This window comes from Chiroxiphia lanceolata, chromosome 13, assembly GCF_009829145.1.
Source record: "Chiroxiphia lanceolata isolate bChiLan1 chromosome 13, bChiLan1.pri, whole genome shotgun sequence".
Classification (NCBI taxonomy): domain Eukaryota; kingdom Metazoa; phylum Chordata; class Aves; order Passeriformes; family Pipridae; genus Chiroxiphia; species Chiroxiphia lanceolata.
Genome location: NC_045649.1, coordinates 131,461 through 150,570, shown reverse-complemented (window position 1 = coordinate 150,570; position 19,110 = coordinate 131,461). Strand labels below are relative to the sequence as shown.

The 19,110-nt window shown below is 39.3% G+C and overlaps 1 protein-coding gene across 1 annotated transcript in view; it reads right to left on the bottom strand.

The window, feature by feature from the left end:
- NFATC3 (nuclear factor of activated T cells 3) overlaps positions 1-19,110 on the bottom strand; it is a 66,229-nt gene extending 47,119 nt beyond the window's left edge. Inside the window, 2 exon segments of the mRNA XM_032701032.1 lie at positions 2,153-3,284; positions 18,830-19,110. Of these exon segments, the coding sequence (XP_032556923.1) occupies positions 2,153-3,284; positions 18,830-18,929 (1,232 nt within the window). The 5' untranslated portion in view covers positions 18,930-19,110.

The window sequence follows — 19,110 nt, the reverse complement described above, 5'->3', positions numbered from 1 at the left end:
CATACTGAAGATGCACATTGTCATAGCACCTGTGGAACAAGCTACAACTGCTGAGTAATTCAACATTTCGCTGAGGATACAGCTGCCAGTGCAACCATTTCCACTAATTCAACAGTCAGATGACATTTTGGCACCAAATGTATACAGCTTAATAGATTTATTTAGTTTACTTCTGTATAGGTGTACTCTTCCTTTTCTTCTGCCTGTTTCCCCATTTTATATTTACAGAAATTCTTCAGTGCCAGCTTCTAAATAAATTTTGACATTTAAAAAATATTTTTACTTTTTAATGAAAACATTGAAATTGCTTTTTTATTCACTTCTACTCAGTTCTCCCTATGACAAGAAACAGGTTTAACTGAATTATCTATTTTTCAAACTACTTTGGTCATCCCACAAAAGAACCGTAGATCCACATCCCATCTTTCCACATGCCTATACGTTCATGACCTTTAGCGTTGCAGTGGTGCTCACCTTTTATGAACTGTGTTAGCCTGCAAGCTAACAAAAATGCCAAGTTAGGACTGCTTAGCATCCTACAGAAATATAATACAATTCCAAAATACACTATTAGGAAAAACAGTTGTTACTGGTTTAGTTTGAAGAAAAGATTCTGGTAACAGATTAGAACACCTATTATTAACAGACATTCTTAAAACCCCTAAAAATTTCAAGACAGTTAATGTATCTGTCAACACAGCAGTTTCAGATCTGGTAAAAGAGATTTTTCCAGCCAGCAGCTTTACTGTTAAATTTCACATCCATAAACAATTACGTAGAAGGACATTAAAAGAGGAAAAAAAAAAAAAGCCTTCCACCTACTAAAATCAATACAATTCTAAGGAGAGAAATTAAAATCTGTGGTTATACCATTAGGCAAAAAATGACAAAATGGCTGAATAAGCAGTGTTTAAATATATTTAGCTATTAACAAGACATGCTAGTCGATAACTTCTAAGGAATTTATACAAAATTTTGCAATGATAAAAACACCACATTTTATCATTAACTACCAAGATTTAAGCTTTGCCTTTTTCAAAATAGAGCATACGTGTGAAGAATCCTAACCTATCCACCCCTCAACCTCCCCAAAAAAGAGGAATTGCTTCATTTACTACACCGTTGAAGAGCAACTCTTAAGCACTGCCCATGGACAGACTTATACTATTTTAACCAAAGGTATTTTAAAATCAATACAGAATAGAACGGAAGCACTGACATTTAAATCTATAATATGGTTTTTTATATGGATAATTGTGTTTTACAGGTATTAATCTAGTGGCTTCTCCTTCCCAGTACCTTCCTACCCCTTATTTTTAAAACCTAGCAGAACAAGGAAAAGGTTCACAAATCAAATGGATATCCTGTGACGAGTAATTACAGTATCTGTCCACCCAGCAGCAATGCTGCTTAAGGAGCTCTTGTTTTTACTCTACCTACTGCACTGGCAAAGTGACTCCAAAAGCTGTAAGACAGGAAAGATCATAGAACTGGTCCATCTAAAAAGTAATGGAATGGGAAGTTCTGATTATCCCAATCAAACCAGGTCTCTCTTCTGAGCCTCCACAGATCATCCGGCTAGCCCACGACAGAACTACATAAGGAAAAGAGCTATTTAATTCTACGGTGGATGTTGGAAATACCTTGGAATGACAGCCCAGACAGCCATTCTTTCTGGATGATTTTCAGTATGGCATACAATTTTTTTTCTTTATTCTATTTCTAGAATTATATGAGCCCGAAGAAGCAAGCAGAAACAAAAGCAAATAATCTCCCCACCTCTTTTGTGGTCTCACAGTTCTATGAAATCAGGTAAGTCAGGTTTCTCTGGCTATATTAAAATGTCAACCGCTCAGAATAGATGGAACTGCAAAGCGTGCACAAAATCTGCAGACACTTAATTCAGCTGGGCTCTGTGCAAGTACACAAACAAACTAATCCTATGTTACAACGCATCTACTGTACTTTTAAAAGAAGAAAAAGATGGGCATTTGGTATCTCAACTTATTTTTTCCTAATTATAACATCTACCTGCCTACAACAAGTTTTCTTTAAGTAAAGCCTTAATGCATCACTGAAATATAAGGACAATGCCTACTTAAGATGCATTGGAGGGGAAAAAACAGGAGGGAAAGACTTGGTAATCACTTACCGAAATATAGGAGTATGACCAGGCTTCGGTTTGTTCCAAGTAAAGTGTGAAGGAACAGAAAGAAATTGGTCTCCGGGCAAATCTTTTTTCAAGGTGTGCTGAGATCCAGAGCAATCATCTACTGCAGTTTCGAGGGATGATGACAAGTTACCCTGCTCTTCAGGACAGATATCGACCTTTCCAGATAAAGTGGCGGTCTGATCCTCTGAGGTCTTTCTTGTTTTTAGAGGAATATCAGTCTCTGTACAACACTGAAATGGTGAAAGGCCAGAATTAAGGCCTTGTACATTATGGATGGAAGTGTTTAGCCACGTGTCTTCTGTTATGCTTCCTCTGGGAGAATGGCCAGGTGATGGAGTTGGAGAATGGTGAGGAGAGAGAGAACCAGCATAGCAAATCTCAGCACTGGAGTGTCGTCGTTTCCCACAAGGGGATGTAGGTCTTGATGAGGGCCTTGATGTTGGTCTAGGGCTTAACCAATTTTCATCTGTAATACTAGTTCTAGGAGAATGACAGGGAGACTGTCTAGGTGACAAGGAGTGCCCAAATCCATAAGGCTGCTGCCATGATTCATCACTGGGACCTCTCGGAGAACCACCAGGTGATGCCAAAGGAGAGCCAAGGGTAAATCGAGCAGCTGCTTCATTTAGCTCTGAGTCTACATCATCATAAACATGGGAAATGGATTCACAAGAGGAAGCGTCTGAAAACCAACTTCTGGATGAAATGCTGCTGGCAGGGCTTGGACTAAGGGATGATTCCCTGTATGATGGCTCAAGAGGAAGATAGAGATGGTCCCGTGAAGGCCTTTCCATATAGTCATTTTCTGTGCCATTTGTGTGTAGTTCATCTTCATTGGCTTCGATCCCCTGATGACAGTTGGGTGAGATCGATGTAATTTGAATACTGGGGCACTCGAAGGGTTTGGGTCCACCTAGTGGACTGTATTTGGACTCTGGTACCTCACACGTGCCTTCATAGTTCTTATGGCTCTGAAGTCTTGTAGGAGGTGTCAGGGGAGAGGAGTGAGATTGCAGTCCGTGGCGAGGAATACAAATGGGCTGATTCACAGAGGACGATGGTTGGTCTACATTAAAAATGTATATGGACGCGCAGTCATCTGACTCAAGATCTGAAAACAAAATTAAAACATAAAGAAGAAAAGGAACAGAGTCAGAATGCAATACTTGGAAAAACGCCATAAACAAAATCCTTTGTTTCCCAGATATGGACTGTTATCAACATCATGGACATTTCCCATTATACTAGCTACAAAAAATAAAGCTAACTCTTAATTTTACATTTTCCCCAGTCATATTTACAGCATGGTTTTCTATCATAAATCCTGTTTTCCACAAGATTCCACAGCTTATACACATCTTTAGTGGTTGAAATTATAATACAAACAGAAAAAGGGTTTAAATCTTGAAAGGATCTAAACTTAAACATTCAATTCAAACTTTATCTTTCACAACTGTATTCCACTTATAATGTAACATTTTTCATCATAAATGATTTCAAAAAATCATATTTTTGACACAAACAGGACTATGGTACTTTCTGCAAGTCTAGTCAATACTTACAAGCACTGTAATATCACATACATAATATTTATCTAACAATAGAAAGCATCTTACAGTGACTCAAACTCGAATGAAGATTATGAATCACTAAAAACATTCAATCACAAGAGGCTCAACAAAGAATATTATTAAAGGTATTATAAAGAATCATATTCCAAAGATCTTTTTTTTTTGCTTAGAAAACTCTTAAGTGCTCATCCCACAAAATGACATTTTTCAATTGCAGTCTCATGAAGTTTGAGCACAAGTTGTTCAGCAAAATAAGGCAAAACAAAATATTCTCAGATCTCACTAACTTATCCAAAACATAGGAAATATTAGAAAGAAAAACAAGAAATTAAGAGGGAGAGCAAGCCTCGTTAACAGAATCAGAAGCTTTGTCTCACAGAGCTGAAGCAGGTTTTCTTGCCCCACTTCTCAACATTGAATTGTCAATATGAGACATTTGTCTGAAACAAAAGTAGAAAAATCACAACTCTTTTTCTTATTTTCTAACCTTTATGATTCCACTCTTGTTTCTTTCCACTTGTAAAACAGAGCCTTCACTATAATTTTCCATAAATCCAGGCTGGATGACATTAATTGCATTTCTAGGTATTAGCTCTTTTTAAAATTATTTTTATCCTGAGTATCAGCAAAATATTAATACTTGTTTAAAAAAAAAAAATCTATTCTCTCTCACTGTCAGATAAAATGTCCAGACAGGAAGCTATACATTTTAGGCCTTTCCATTATGAAAAAATTAGTTTGTTAATGAAGTAATTCTATTATCAGTTTTACTAATAGGAATCAGCTTAAAATTAACTAAACCAAAACAAAACTACAGCTCCTTAGAGACAAGGTAGCATTTTCAAATGGAGACAAAGCAGATTGTTACCAAGGAACAGACCACCTTCCTCAGAATGTTCATGGGCAGGGAGCAACTCTGCAAGAAACGTATTATAGGAGGCACAAACTGCATTTCAGAGGAGCACAGAGTAATTTCATAAGCACTGTGTGATTTTATATATATTACAGTAATGTATGACAATTATCCATATTATATAATTATATAATTAACTAGTATTATGTGTTAAGAGCACAAAAAAATCAGTATAGATTAATTTCTAAATATGCACACACTAAAAGGATCAGGATTCTCAGGAAGGTCTATTTTATGTATCACACAATTAACACAAGCTCGCTACACTGAGCACTATCAAAACTGCATTTCCCTATCCTTTCACTAGGATAACAAACATTTTTTAAAACTTTAATTGGTGTGTCTTTTTTTTTTTTCCTTGCTGTTTCCTATCACAAAACATGAAATGCAGACAGTAGTTGGTTACGGGTTTTCCACATCTATTGGTATATTAGTGTGCAAGATGTCATTGTTCCTAACTCAGTATTAACACTAAAAGCATAGATCAAGGGAAGAAAAAGGCAATCCTATAAAAGCTATTATTCAGCTTCTCAAAACTTAAAATAAAATAGTTACAGGTACAGAATTTTTGAAATAATAATAAAAATGTTTAAGGAAAGCAGTTGGTAGTCTTCAAGCCCTGTGTGTAACCATATACTGTCATTAAGTTTTATGAACAGTAGCAGCACATGGGTTTGCACTAAAACTCTCACCAGTGCAAAGAGCCATATTTCTCTTGCACCAACAATCCAGAAATCTTAAAATATTTAAGACACTTCCTCCACTTTCAGTGTCACTGGGATTTACAAAAAGCAGATGTACATTCAAAATTTAAGTTTCATGGAGTTGAGGTGAAGAGATCTGACCAGCACAGAATTATCAACACCAGCTGGGAAGAGCTGGGGAAGAGATGGAGCAGGCAGGAGAGTACTTCTGACTCAGGCTTCTTCAGTCCCTTTCCTGACAAACAACTTCTAAGCAGTTTGGCACTGTGCTCTCTCATTACCCCTCCCCAGCACACACTCAAAAAACCAGGAAGCCAGAAATCTAATGAACACCAAAGCCAGAAATCTAATGAACACCAAAGCATGCTTAAGACTGTGGACACAAGATAGTTGGAAGTCTAAATCACCCAAATCATTTTCGGACACAATGGATAAACAGGTAGATTTATTTCAGCCTGTACACACAAATACTCCCCCTTACAGTTCATGTGTTAAAATAACCTGCTAGCTGCTCACACAAAAGGACAACACTAAGACCTTTACAAATCATGTCAATAATTCTACTAGATTATTTACCAATAATTATTTTTGTCCTATTAAAGACTGTAGAAAGAATCCAATCTCGAAGATCCCTCTAACCTATCTTAAGGGACTAAGATGTAAACATACAAACACAAATACAACTCAGGTGAAAGAAATGAGAGGAAAAAGAAAGAATGAAAAAAACTCAGGTAATAACCCTTAAGAGGGAAAGGAGCAAGAATAGCTCAAAACAAATCCAACACAGGGCTTCAAGAAGAAGAAGGTAAACAAACAAAGGGAAGTCTCACAGTAGGCAAGTGCAAGGCAAAAATGAGTTATGGAGAAGCCCAAGGGGAAAAATAGAATTATGGAAATCTGGTTACCTAATAGGAGAGCTATTACATCCAAACAACCCTACTGGGGAAGGAAAGACAAGTAAAGAAGTTGGTCAAGTAGTGAGGCCTTCACTGTGCATAAAATGTAAGAAAGCACTCAAGACACAGAAAGTAGGTCAGATTACTAAGGTAGAGTGTAAAACTACAACAAGCACATGGGGGCAAGATGCTAGACACGGCAGACCTGGCAAAATACAAAAGACCAAGAGAAGCAGTCCCATTCACATCAAAAGCCCACAACCCTAAAAAGGCAGGTGTGTTAAAAGCTTTTCCTTTGGTAAAGTCAACTGAGTAAATTGCTAACAAAGGTAACATCAATACAGAGTAAAGAAAACTGGACTAAAAGGTTAAAAAATACTGAAGAATTATGGCCCAATAAATTTAACTTCAGTTTTAGAAGTAGTATTAATAGTTTATTTGTTCCAGTAAGCATTTGAAAGGAGACAGAGAAATTAAACGAGTCACTGTTTGCTAAGAACAAACCACATCAAACAAATTATGTATTATGATCAAATGAGATCTTCTGGATCAATGGCACAGAAAGAAACTCAACTTGGTTTTTACTTACTAAGACTTCTAATACTACCATGCACAGAGAAGCCATGGAGTCTTTAGAAGTTTAGGGAAGCCTTCTTCCCCACCCTGCTGAGATCAGGTTCACTACTGAGGGATCACAAAAAGCAGCAGATGCTTTATATTCACACAGTGTATAAGCTATATAAAGCTGCAGACTTTCATTGCAATCTCACATCAGGTGTCAGTGCCATCCAACGTCAATGAGAGCCAGAAGGTCTCTCCTTTTGAATGTACATTTGCTCCTGTCTGGAAACAGATCCGTTTCCAGGAGCTCCTCTCCAGTCTTAAAGCAGCGCTGGCTCATCCCTTACTAAGCTGCTAACTACACTTCAACATAAGCTGTCTAACTGGGGAATGTACTTCAATAATATCCAGAACAACTGCTTCTAAAGCACATTTTGCTCGCTACTTGCTGTATCAGAGTGCACATTCAGGACTGGTAATGCCTGCCCACCAGTTGTTCACTCCTCAAGGATGTACTGGCACATGCACATGTGCAGCTGTGCAGTCACCACATTTCTCTAGAGAAGGAAGGTCAACTACAATCAAATGTCTGAACACAAGCCGTGTGCCAAAATTATCCAAACTACTTTATTATTCTAAGTTTGTAAGCCCATAAACAAACAGGTTCAGACTACAGGAGTTGCAATAAGGTATTAAGAAAGTGCAACTTGACCTAGGTCTTATAAAAATACTACTGTGAAAATAGGATCAGTAATCACATCCTTTAAATAGAATGAGGAAAGACCTGGGCATTGCCACAGACATCATGTGTCTCCCTTCCAAACTTCAGAAAGGATAACCATCTATTCTGTTTTCCAGTTCTCTTTCTGAACACAATGGTATTATAAAAACTGTTACAAAAATATCTCTAAGTAGGCACAAAAAGGATTATTCTGCAGATTTGCAGCAGTTTATATATTTCTTGGGATGAAAGAAGAGTTAATCCTCACAAAGAACCCAAAATACCCAATAATCATAGTTTTCCTTTTGTGCATTTAAAAAGACAATTGATCAGAGTTCTTGTTGGTACACTACCACACCGAAGCTCTATAATTGGATATTTAACTCCAGTTTTCCATTACAAGCTTAAGTTCTCCAGAGACACTTCCTACAGGCTTAAACACCAATTTAAAAAGAACACAACCCAAAAAATTCACTAAAAAACACAGCAATGTATTAGTTTATAAGAAGTATAGCTGATTAGTAAGCCAAATATGGTACTGAAAAAGAACAAATTGTGAAAACAATTAAGGCAGCAAGGTGGAACAGGGGGAAACATATCCTTCTAGACCAAATTTGGTAACACACAAAACAGTAGTGCAAGTTAAAGCTTTCAGAAAGGGATGATTTACAACAACTGTCGTTTTATGAAGCAGTTCTTCCTCTTCAATGATTTTGTGCTCTGTTTCATGGTCATATCAGATTACTCGAAAAAGGACAAAAATAAATGTCACTTCTGTCAATCATGTACACCAGAGGCAGTTCTGTCATGCCAGTCACAATTTCACTCATTTTATTGTGTTAAGCAAGAATACTAGAAAAGTAGAATCAATGAGTTTTCTCCAAATTCCACTCTGGATAAGAACTCATTATCCTTGGTAGAAATGCAGAAGAATAAAGAAGCTGCACTAGCTTAAGCAGCTTAAGCAGGAGAATAACACAGCATATCAAATGTTTACAACTGACACTGATTAAAATAAGAGCATACTGGCTCTCAGGGTGTAACTACACGGTAAGTTTTCTTCAGCAGCAACTATCCTCCCACACAAAGGGGGAGGGGAAATGAGCAGTCAGGTACTTTTAACACATATGAATTCGGCAATCAGATTTACAGTGCACTAACATAAACACCTGTATATACACAACTGACAGAATGGCTTTGGGACATGGGGAGAACCAAGCAACCAGGGCAGGAACTGCAGGTGTTCACCATCAAATAAAAACATAACATGCAACTAAACCCTTAGGCCACAGCCTGGTATGCATTTAAACTCGAATGACTGTCTTAGTGTACATCCAGCTTCACCCTGAAGTAATGGAACTAAGTTTCAAATAGGGAAAGAACAGCTTTGGGATACATTGATAAAAAGTGATGTACAAAGCAGGTGAAGAATTCAACTTGTAACTGTAAGGTTCAACAAGAATTAGCCATTCTAAGTTCAGTTACAAACAGAAAATAGCCCCTGGAAGTGCTGGGCAGTGTTTATACCTGTGCCTTCTCCAGCTCTCCTACTATTTCTGGTTGATTATGAAGCATGTCTTTATATTATAACCTTATAAAGCTTGTGATTCAGTATTTACAGATTATTCATTAATACTCATAAGTTAAAAAAAAAAAAATCTACTTTTTGCTTTAAAAGTCTCCAAGTTCTCTGGGCTCCCCTTTGCTTCCTTTTTTTCTCTGTGGCTGTCATTTAAGAAGACACACTATTTCACTGCAGAATACCCCTGTACACAAAACAGAAGCTGTTGCCCTCCAGTTTGATGAAGCCTCATTTATCATTCAGTGTCAGATCAAAAGTCAGCTTAACACGACCTAGTAATTCAGAGCTATCAAGAAATACACTGTGGCCTTTTGGAAGATTCTTAACACAATACATCAGTGCAGCAGTTACTAACACACAGCATTAGCAGCCTTTTTGACACTGCTGTTCTGGAGATGAAGTACGTTGTTCTATCTGATCAGTCAGAGTCTGCGAAAGGACTGCAGCCCTGCAACCCCAGAGCATCCCATGTGCTTAAACATGGGAACCAAAGGAAGACTGATCACTTTGAAACCAGTGTATTGTGCCTGGCCCACTGGAAGAAGACTTAACAAAAAGGTGAGAAGATCAGGCAAATACTGATTGAAAGCAATAAGGGAATTATATGCTGTAGCTGCCAGCCGAAGAGTTGCCTAAATTCCTGGTGTTGCAGGCCAATTTATTGTGCAGAACTCCTCCTTTGTGGGGGCAAAACTAACAGACTCCATAAAAAGGCTCTTCAGTTATTCAAACGGAGTGAACTGAAATCCCCACCTAATTACCTACACGGATACCTTTACACCGACCAACTTCTAACACCAAGGAGCTGCTGACAACAACCTACTGCTCTGGACAGACACTGCCCGTTTACAGTCTGCTCCAGTCCTGAACCAAGCACTGGGCAGAACCCAAGATTCCAAGATCAGAATGTGTTTTGTCAAGCCACATCAAACAAAACAGACAGGAGCGTGTAAGAAAATGTAGATTTTATTTTTACAGGAGAGTATAGTGACGTAGACCAGGATCTTTGTGAAAACTGGTAGAAAAGGAAAGCAATAAGCCAGGGCAAGATGTTCGAGTGCGGAGCAATTACACAGTAAGAGGAGGGGAGACTGAAATGGGGGCATGTCCCTTTCTGATTATAAAACAGAGCATGACATAGAGACGGAGAACTGGTATTGACAGTATCTGAACAAACTAGTTTAGGAACTTTTCACATCTCAGCCAAATTACACTGCCCTTCTGCAGCTGTCCTACATGATAGAGGGCAAACCATTCCACAGCAGGCAATCCTACCATATCGTTAACTTGGTATTTGGGATTATTGATTATTACAGCTTTTCACCAATATTTTATAATACGGCTTAAAGGCAGACTACAGGTACATGAAGCTCAGACGCTCTGTACATCAAAGGACTGTAATGAGCCAGGATGATAGTCTGAAACTGTCTTGTTTTCCCAACTGCTCCCAGGAATGCAGAATCAGAAATACCTTGATTTCACTGTGTTGGATTGATACAGTAACAGGGAAAATCAGGAATCAAACAGTCAAACGAGAATGCGGAAGCTGAAGCTAAGCATGAATACAATTTTTTTTCAGCAAGTTTCAGAATGATCCCCTCAAATACATGGAAGGTTGTATTAGCACGTCTCGTGACAGTGTCACATGTAACTTTGCCCTGAAATTTTGCATGTCTTTGAAAGCCGTAAATAGCTTGTGTTTATTCCAGTAGGAGTGGAGGTTTTATCACATACTGTACCTCACCAGCCTAACCTCTTGCCCCCACCCCAAAAAGCTCGGCAATTTGCAAGACAGCAGCATTTGCTCTCAAAAGACTAAAACTGACAATCTGTACTGATGAAATACAGAGACTCTGGCGTAATTTAAAGAAGCTATGCAAAATACAAAATTTTAACAGATTTTCTTAATGGTTCTTTGGATTAAACCACATATTCCCTCGTGGTCTTGTCATTTGAGTACATTTATCCCAAATGACGCCATTAAAGCCTTTTGTAATCATACAGTTATTCCATCTCCTCATTTCCTTTGTGTCCCTGACTTAGGGAACAACTTCTAGAAACCATCTAAAGATACACAAGTAGCTATAAATCACTGTAGATACTATTACAGCCCATTATGCAGCCATCAGACCCAGTGAATCGTTGTCACTAACGGTTCACAAAGGCAACATGACTGTATGAGCAGTTGGTCATTCTGTCGTGCTTTCATTTTGGGTAAGAAGATACAAAGGGTTACACTGTAAAACAACTTTAGTTAGAAGGTAACAGTTTGTGCCCTGGTCCAACTACAATCAGTCATGATTCCATTCTCTCTCCAGCATAGTAAAAATGCTGCTTATCACTGAAATTATGTTTTAAGTGGTCTTCCCATTTTTTTCCAAAACCATTAAAAAAAATAAAATCTAGGATTAAAAAAACATTTCTTGGAGCACTTGTTCCCAAAAACATGAAGTCTCTCATTAACCGTCTCCACCAACCTGCTGAAAAAAATCCAACCAACCAAACAACCCCTCCCCCCCCAAAATATTCAACTCCATACAGGAATTTTTACTATATTAAAAATATTTCATTTTTAGAAGTGATGACTAAATTCAAAGTGCAGACTGAGAAGCTATTTTTTAAGCAAGCAATTCCTATTAATTTAAATATTAATACGAATAATATGATTCTACATTTCTGATATTAACAAATTAGCTGTAAGTACCTGTTCATGTTTTACCTATAAACATCTTTCATGTATCCCCAATTGAAGTTTTTGGTTCTGCTTTATAAAACCCACCAAAATCACCACACAACACTAACTCAAACCACATGCAGAGTTCTATGTTCATGAATTTACTATTGGAATATCACCGGTTTGTAGTCAGATCCCCAAAAAGTTCATTCTTCTTCCACCAGGAACATAAAAATGAGAACTGGGTCTCCCAGAGAAAACTGACAGAAGTATCTTCTCTTCCATCACACCTATAGCCCTTTGATTGAGAAGCGACCATAAGCATTCAGTGCCACTGACATTCCATCAGAAGAGCCACAGAGGTGAAGTTCAGCTGTTTTGTTAGCCCCTCACAAGCCACACCACAGCCCAAAACCTGCTCCTCGACCAGACCTGCGGTGCTTCAGATTTTAACTCCTCTTCCCTGAATGACTTTGAACAGTTATACAATTTTTTACCGTTCTATTTCACCAGTATTTCACAAGAACACTCACAGCTGGGTGTATTAAGGGTAGAAGAGAATGCTGGCTTTTTAATAAGCTTGCTCCTGCCTTGCAGTTTTAGTTAGCCTTCCTGATCATTTCACTCATCTTGAATTCCAGTGTCATTCGAACCCCACACGGCATGCCTGGACAAATGCAAGGACTTGGATGTTGTTTTACTGGCTAGGCTTACTGCCAAGCCTGCTCCACGTACTTCCCTGGCCCACTAGGGCAGCTTGAGGCAACAACTCCCGTATTTACGTTATTACTGTGAACAGCCAAACCGCTGCTTACTATTGACCCAGGCCCCATGTACTCTAATTTATCCTCACTCATTCACAGCAACATTACTGATTTGGCTGTACTTCAGGTGGGATATGACAAACTACTTGCAGTTGTACAACACAAACCAAAGGAAAGGGACCATTATGTTTTAATCAGAGGGTTACTTTTGACTTTGAAGAAAGAAGCAGCTTATTTCCAAGTTTCAGAAATACGTAAGACAAAAGCACTAGCCCAAATGGTTTTGTACCCTGCCCATCTCCCACATCCCAACTCTCAGGATTTGTTTTCATTTGCACTGTGCCCACAATTCAGATGGGAGGGAAGGGGACAGAGTGAGGTGTGACTACGAATTCACATATAAAGTAAGTGACATTTTGTCAGACTGGGGATCTTTGTCAAATCCCTGCACTGCATAGTGACTCACTACAAAGTGATTCTCGATGCACTATGTAGTGATCAAAGAATGATATTGCCAAAACAGAAAAGTTATGAAATTAGATTAGCTGCAACTACAACTGCTTTGCAACACCACTCAAAAGAGTTTGACATTTTCCCTGAATGGTCTGACCCTGGTCAAGCTTCATCCAAATAGGCAAGACTTCACTCAGCCAGAATACTGTGAGAAACCACAACATACTGAAACATGGCAACTTCTGAGGGTTACCATCTTAATCTCTTCCTCTTAATTGCCAGGCAATTCTTGAATTCCTTGATCCCACTTTAATACATATTTTCCTTTGGTTCTTCCTCAGTGTTTCTCTAAGTTATCCTGAAGTCATAAGGGTTCCTGTCACAGACCCTCTGTTTTTGGTCAGCTGCAGCTGTTTGGTTTTCCCTCCTCCCCCCTATCAGCAGATTATATAACCACGGCCTACAACTGATTTGCATTGTGTCCCTGCATGTCAATCTTTCACATGCAGATACCAGCATCCACTAGCTTGTAAAATAAATGATATTAAACTAAATTTCCCACAAGTGGTGGTTTCTATCACAATACATTTAATACTCAGTATCTAATAAACAAATATTTCTGTTAAAAAGTGTCACCTATGCTTAAGGGACAAAAAAGGAAACAGATTCAAGCAATTTATCCATTCATTCCTTTCTTAAAGTTGCACCAGCTGATCCTACTCTTAACCCATATGAGCACTCTTTTGTATAGTAAATGTTAATGGACCAGCACAGACAGCTGTAATTTATATGGAGGGATCAAGTTATACATATTAATGACAGTTACCAATTTGTGCAAAGACTTTCTCTCCTACCCATTCGTATAGGCAATCAAATCTAAGCAGAATCAAAATATTTTTTAAAAAGTTCACTTTAAGTGAACCATACAGGTGTGCAAAACAGCCTGTTAAACAGACTTCAAAAGATGTCTCACAAGTTCCTCCCACTCAGCTAAGGAAAGCAAACTTTGCAGCAGAAGTATGTGAAGACAAAAATTAACTTCACCAAGAGCAATCCTCAGTCAACTCACACCTCAAGTTCACAGCTATTGCCAGCATCCAGCTGTTAATTTTCCACTCAGTCTAATTATAAGACTACTCTCTTTTCTACCACAACTTGACTTTCTCAGTATTGTTTACCTTAATCACCATCTTGAGGAAAAGAACAGAAGGGTCAAGCACGCTGCAAACAAAATTCTGTAAACAGCTTCAGCTGTTTTTTACTATCTACCAACAATCCCTGACAGCAACACCAGTCATGAATACACATTTAAGAAGGGAAGAAGAATACTTTACATATTAACAATCAAGGCAAACTATAAAGACTAGTATTGTGGTGGTGTTTCATTACAAATCAGTGGGTTTAATACTTCTCCTATATATCTAAATTAAATGACATATATAGTGCCAGTTTTTGCTACAGAGAACTCTGCCTAGCTGAGGCAAAATTCAGTGCCCATCATTGCTTCAGAGCACTTAAACACAGGCAGGAGGCAACTGCTGAGCAGCCTAGGCAGCTCACGGATGCTCACAGAGAAAGGTTTGACACAAAAACCTTCAGAAGAAAAGATCAGGTATTACTCTGACAGTCACTATAGCAAAATGCGTATGTCAACCATGATATCCAGTAACAAACCAATAACCTAATATCTCTAAGCTAGAGGAAAAAAAATCTCAAAGGAGAACAAGCAGAAGTTTTCAAATTAACAGAAGATAAAAATCCAGATATATTGTCCATAGCCAGAGTGAGGTTCCAGTTCCAAAGATGTTTTGGAAATGTCACTAAATTCACCACGCAACTGGGATATTTTTCATACTTTTCAGAAGAAAAGTAAGATAGATTGCGAGATCCATTTGCAGCAAGATTACTAAACAGTATTACTTAACCAAATGTTAAGTCACAGGAAATACAGAGAATCTCTTTTCAGCTCGTTTCAAGGCTTCCAAGAAAATAAAACAAATACTGTGAACCTGAAGTCCAAGGAGGGTACTCTTATTAGTTCTTTTAAAGGACTTATATCATGGGAAAGCAAATAAACAAAATCTACCAAAGATGATTACTTATATTGAAATATTAATTTCTCCTCTTCTACTTCATAACCCAAGAACAAAAGGTGGAAATTGCGGTGAAATTCACATATTACTATGTTTCACTGAATAACAAAACATTAGCCCCTCTTTTGCTCCTAAAATACTTCATCAGAAATAACAGGAACATTTGAGACAGGATTCTAGACAGCAGTACCAATAACTCATCTGTCAGAATTTCCTACATAATTAAATAACTGATTTTCTGGATATTGAATAGTTTGCAGCCTCATTTTTAGTTAGTTCTGATTTCACATACCAACAAGAAATGATTTTGCATTATACAGAACCTTACAAGATCCAGAGTTCCCAGCTTAGCACTACATACCCCAAGTGTGGCTCTTACCTCATAAAAACTCATTCTTTAAAAGAGAAGATGAACCCTTAAAATAAAACTTCACATAAAGAAGCTATCATAGCAACTCGTAGTTGCTTCCCTTTTGCACAGTTGGCATTTAAACAGTATAACACATCCCCAGTAGCGTGAAAATCTTAATGCAGCTTCGTTGCTTAATAAATTTGAGGCAGACTTCCCAAAATTATACTGAATAGTATTGCAAAACTATGTGTGGATGGTGGTGGTGGTGAAGGGAATGGTGGCATCATTAGAAAAGCATTAAAGCTAAATTCAATTATTCAAGTGTCACAGATTACATCTCAAAAATCTCTTCATCGGAAAGACCAAACAAGGTGGCACCTCAAATAACACAACTGACTGAGTTTTAGGACAATCTCTTGTAGCACCCTGTACAGGACCTGAATGATGCTGTAACTCACATGCTGACAGGGACATTTCAAATGCAACTGATATAAGGTGGCACGAGGCAATCAGATGCTACTGCAGTGACCCAAACAGTTTTGCAACAGAGATTTGGTTCACTTCAGAGTGCTCTACAGCACTACCTTTGGGCACTGAAGGCTTGAATTTTTTGGTCAGAAGAAGATGAAGCTCATTAGTACCTAGAACTGTACAACCTCTTTTGAGTGCCAAACACTACAAAACTGAAATGACAATTTCTTTATTCTTTAGGACAAGGACACTAAACTATCAGAGAAACAGAGAGCAAGATTTTGCAGAAGGTGCTCAGTACCTAACATCCACTTAAAAGCAGCTGAAGAGCTTTTGAGAATCTCTTATTTAGCAATCACCTGAGCAAATTTTTACCTCTGCTCACAAGCTATCTGAAATGGGCTGCCACTTTCAAGCCCAGTATGCTGCAAAAATTGCAGTATCAGACTAGTGACTTCAAGCATCGTCAAGCCATCTTTCATGCATTCTCCTCTGCAGCAGGAACCACAGCTTTCAGAGCAAGCAAACAAGCACTACTGCAGAACAGAAGGATCGATTCGTGCCACTTAGCACAAAACTACGTACGTTAGTCGTACCGTCCTGCAACCCACTGAAATTGTTTTGTGTAATAACTCACAATCCCAGTTGATTTAATTTCTCTTACTGTTCTTTTAGTGTCATAAAAAGGGTAATCTAGTACCTGGGAGTAGTGTTTTCTTAGTAGTTCAGGAATCAAAAGTATTTAAAGCAAATGAAAGAAGAGCTCACCTTTTCTTCTTTTGATTAAAGATACAGTTAAATGTAAAACATGTATACATAAATATTTATACATGTACATATATAAAAAAATAAAATCCTCACAACACTACAGTAGTCCCAGCATAAAAGAGGGCATTAACAGAGATTTCCATGTTATTTATGCAAGAACTCAGTACCAGACACTTCTTTCATCCGAAATGCCAGTCTCAAACTTCTAGAGATACAGCATGAAGCATCAGAAAGTGTTTTCAGGTGTTCTCCATGATCATGGAAGACTTAGTAATTTTAATATTATTTATTCCAAATTTAAGCAACTTTCCCTGTGATGTATATGTTTTATTATTAGCATACATTTGAAAAAAATTACCCTTCTGCTCACTTTGCAGCACAACAGACACCACCACTGAAGCAAGTGATAAGAGATTGTGAAATACATGCCTTAGGGAGCTCTAGGAACTTTTTTTTTTGTTCCTCTAACTAATATATTTGGAAGAGGGGTAAGGGAAAAAATAAGGTTTCCCTTACGGGCCCTCTCAAATGAATTCTGGTTCATCATATGTAGAATACCTGGGCAGAATTAAGAGATGAGCTCTGGTAATAATTTTAATAGAATACATGAAGGCAGACACTAACCCTTTCCCCCAAAGGCCACATCTCTGCACAGCAGGCGAGATCATCTCCAGTATTATACAAAACAGTAAAATTACTTGAGTGTCAGATGCAGATGCAGGATTTCTTACTGAAAGCTACAGCAAACAAACTAATTCATGGTCCAAATACTGCATTTTCAAAATTAATGTAAGAACAGCTGTAATTTATTAAGCACGCAAAATTCTCTATATTCAGTGTAATAACTGAATTGCTTGCTAAGGAATGCTACCAAACTACAAATATCATAAGAGTCAATTGATACCACACAAGTATTTCCAGTTTTCTGAGCAACTTGTTCTCTCATTCTCACCTATCACTAACAAAGGAGCATAGTTTAGACTACCAGTTTTATGTCAAAATAATAGAAATGGGGATGTCATAATTATTTTTGTTGTAATTTGTTTACATGTTTTCCATTGTTTTCATATAATACTGTAATGCATTTTTCAGGCTACCAGAATGCAGGCCCCCTTCCCAAAAAGCACCATCTGCTACTCCACTAAGATGGAGAATATGCAAAGAAAATCTTCTCTTATCTGAACGAATCTGCAAACTAAATCTGAGCATTAAGAAAGTCAGGTATTTTATAAGAAGTTAATCCCAAGTGTTCACACACAGACTGTATCAAACAAATTTTCTTCTAATCAACTTAGACAACCGAGTCAGAGAACTAAACAACATGGCTGCATCATTTAGCCTGGATACAGTCCTGTTTCAGAACTATCTCATCATCTAACACTTAGACATAACACAGCCCTTTAGCAATTAATACTTATTTCAAGTGGGTTAGAAAGTAAAGCATGCAGCCATCAAACTCTGGTACAGCCACGCACTGCACAGCTGGCCCTTATTGATTCTTCACACCGCAATTCACAGGGAATACTTTACTTTTTGCAGTGTAAAGAAATACGGGGGTTTTTTAAACAGGATTTTCAGGCTGCAATAGTACAAAACAGACTAAAATGGAAGCACTCCGAGCATCCCGACACGCCGTGTTTTGCCCATCCACACATATATAAAGTCTGTAGGAACACACTGGAGTAACTGTGATGTTCTATAGACAGGAAACACTTCGGTGGAAACTTTTCGTCGCATGCGCCCGAACATGTCTCCGGTCCAGCCCCGTTAACACTTCGCCGCTCCCGGGACCCCCCAGCGCCCCCCGGGCTCGGTGGGTGCGGGGCCACCGCATCCAACCCAGGGCCTTTTTCCTTTATCTCCCGGGCGGCTCCTCCCGCACGACGCGAGCTCTTGGGTTTCTTTTCCCAAGGAAACTTAGACGGCGGGGAGAGGCCCGGTCGGCCCGGCCCGCCGCCCCCCGAGCCCCCGCGGGCCGAGGAGGCGCCGGACAGCGGCCGCGGCCTGAGGGAGGGAGGCACGGCCAGCGCCACTGCCCCCGGGCTCCCGCCTCCCGCGGCCCCCGCTCCCCTCCCCGCCTCGCTCGGAGCAAAACAGGAACCCGCCCGACCCGCACCCCGGCCCCGGGCGCACCTGCGGGCCCTAGCGGCGGCCCGGGGCCGGGCTGCCCGTCCTCGCCGAAGATCAGCCTGAAGTCGAACTCGTCGGTGGCGCCGCAGTTTGCCGTAGTCATGGGTTTGGCCGGCGAGGCGCGGCGAGACCCCGTCGCCCCTCAGGGCCGCGTCGGGTCCTGCCGGGCTGCGCTCGCCCCTCAGGGCCGCCGCATAACACCGGAGGGGCCGGAGCGGGGGTGAGGGGCGGCGGCGCGAGCGGAGGCTCCGGCTCCGGTACCCGGGCGCTTCTGTCACTCGGGG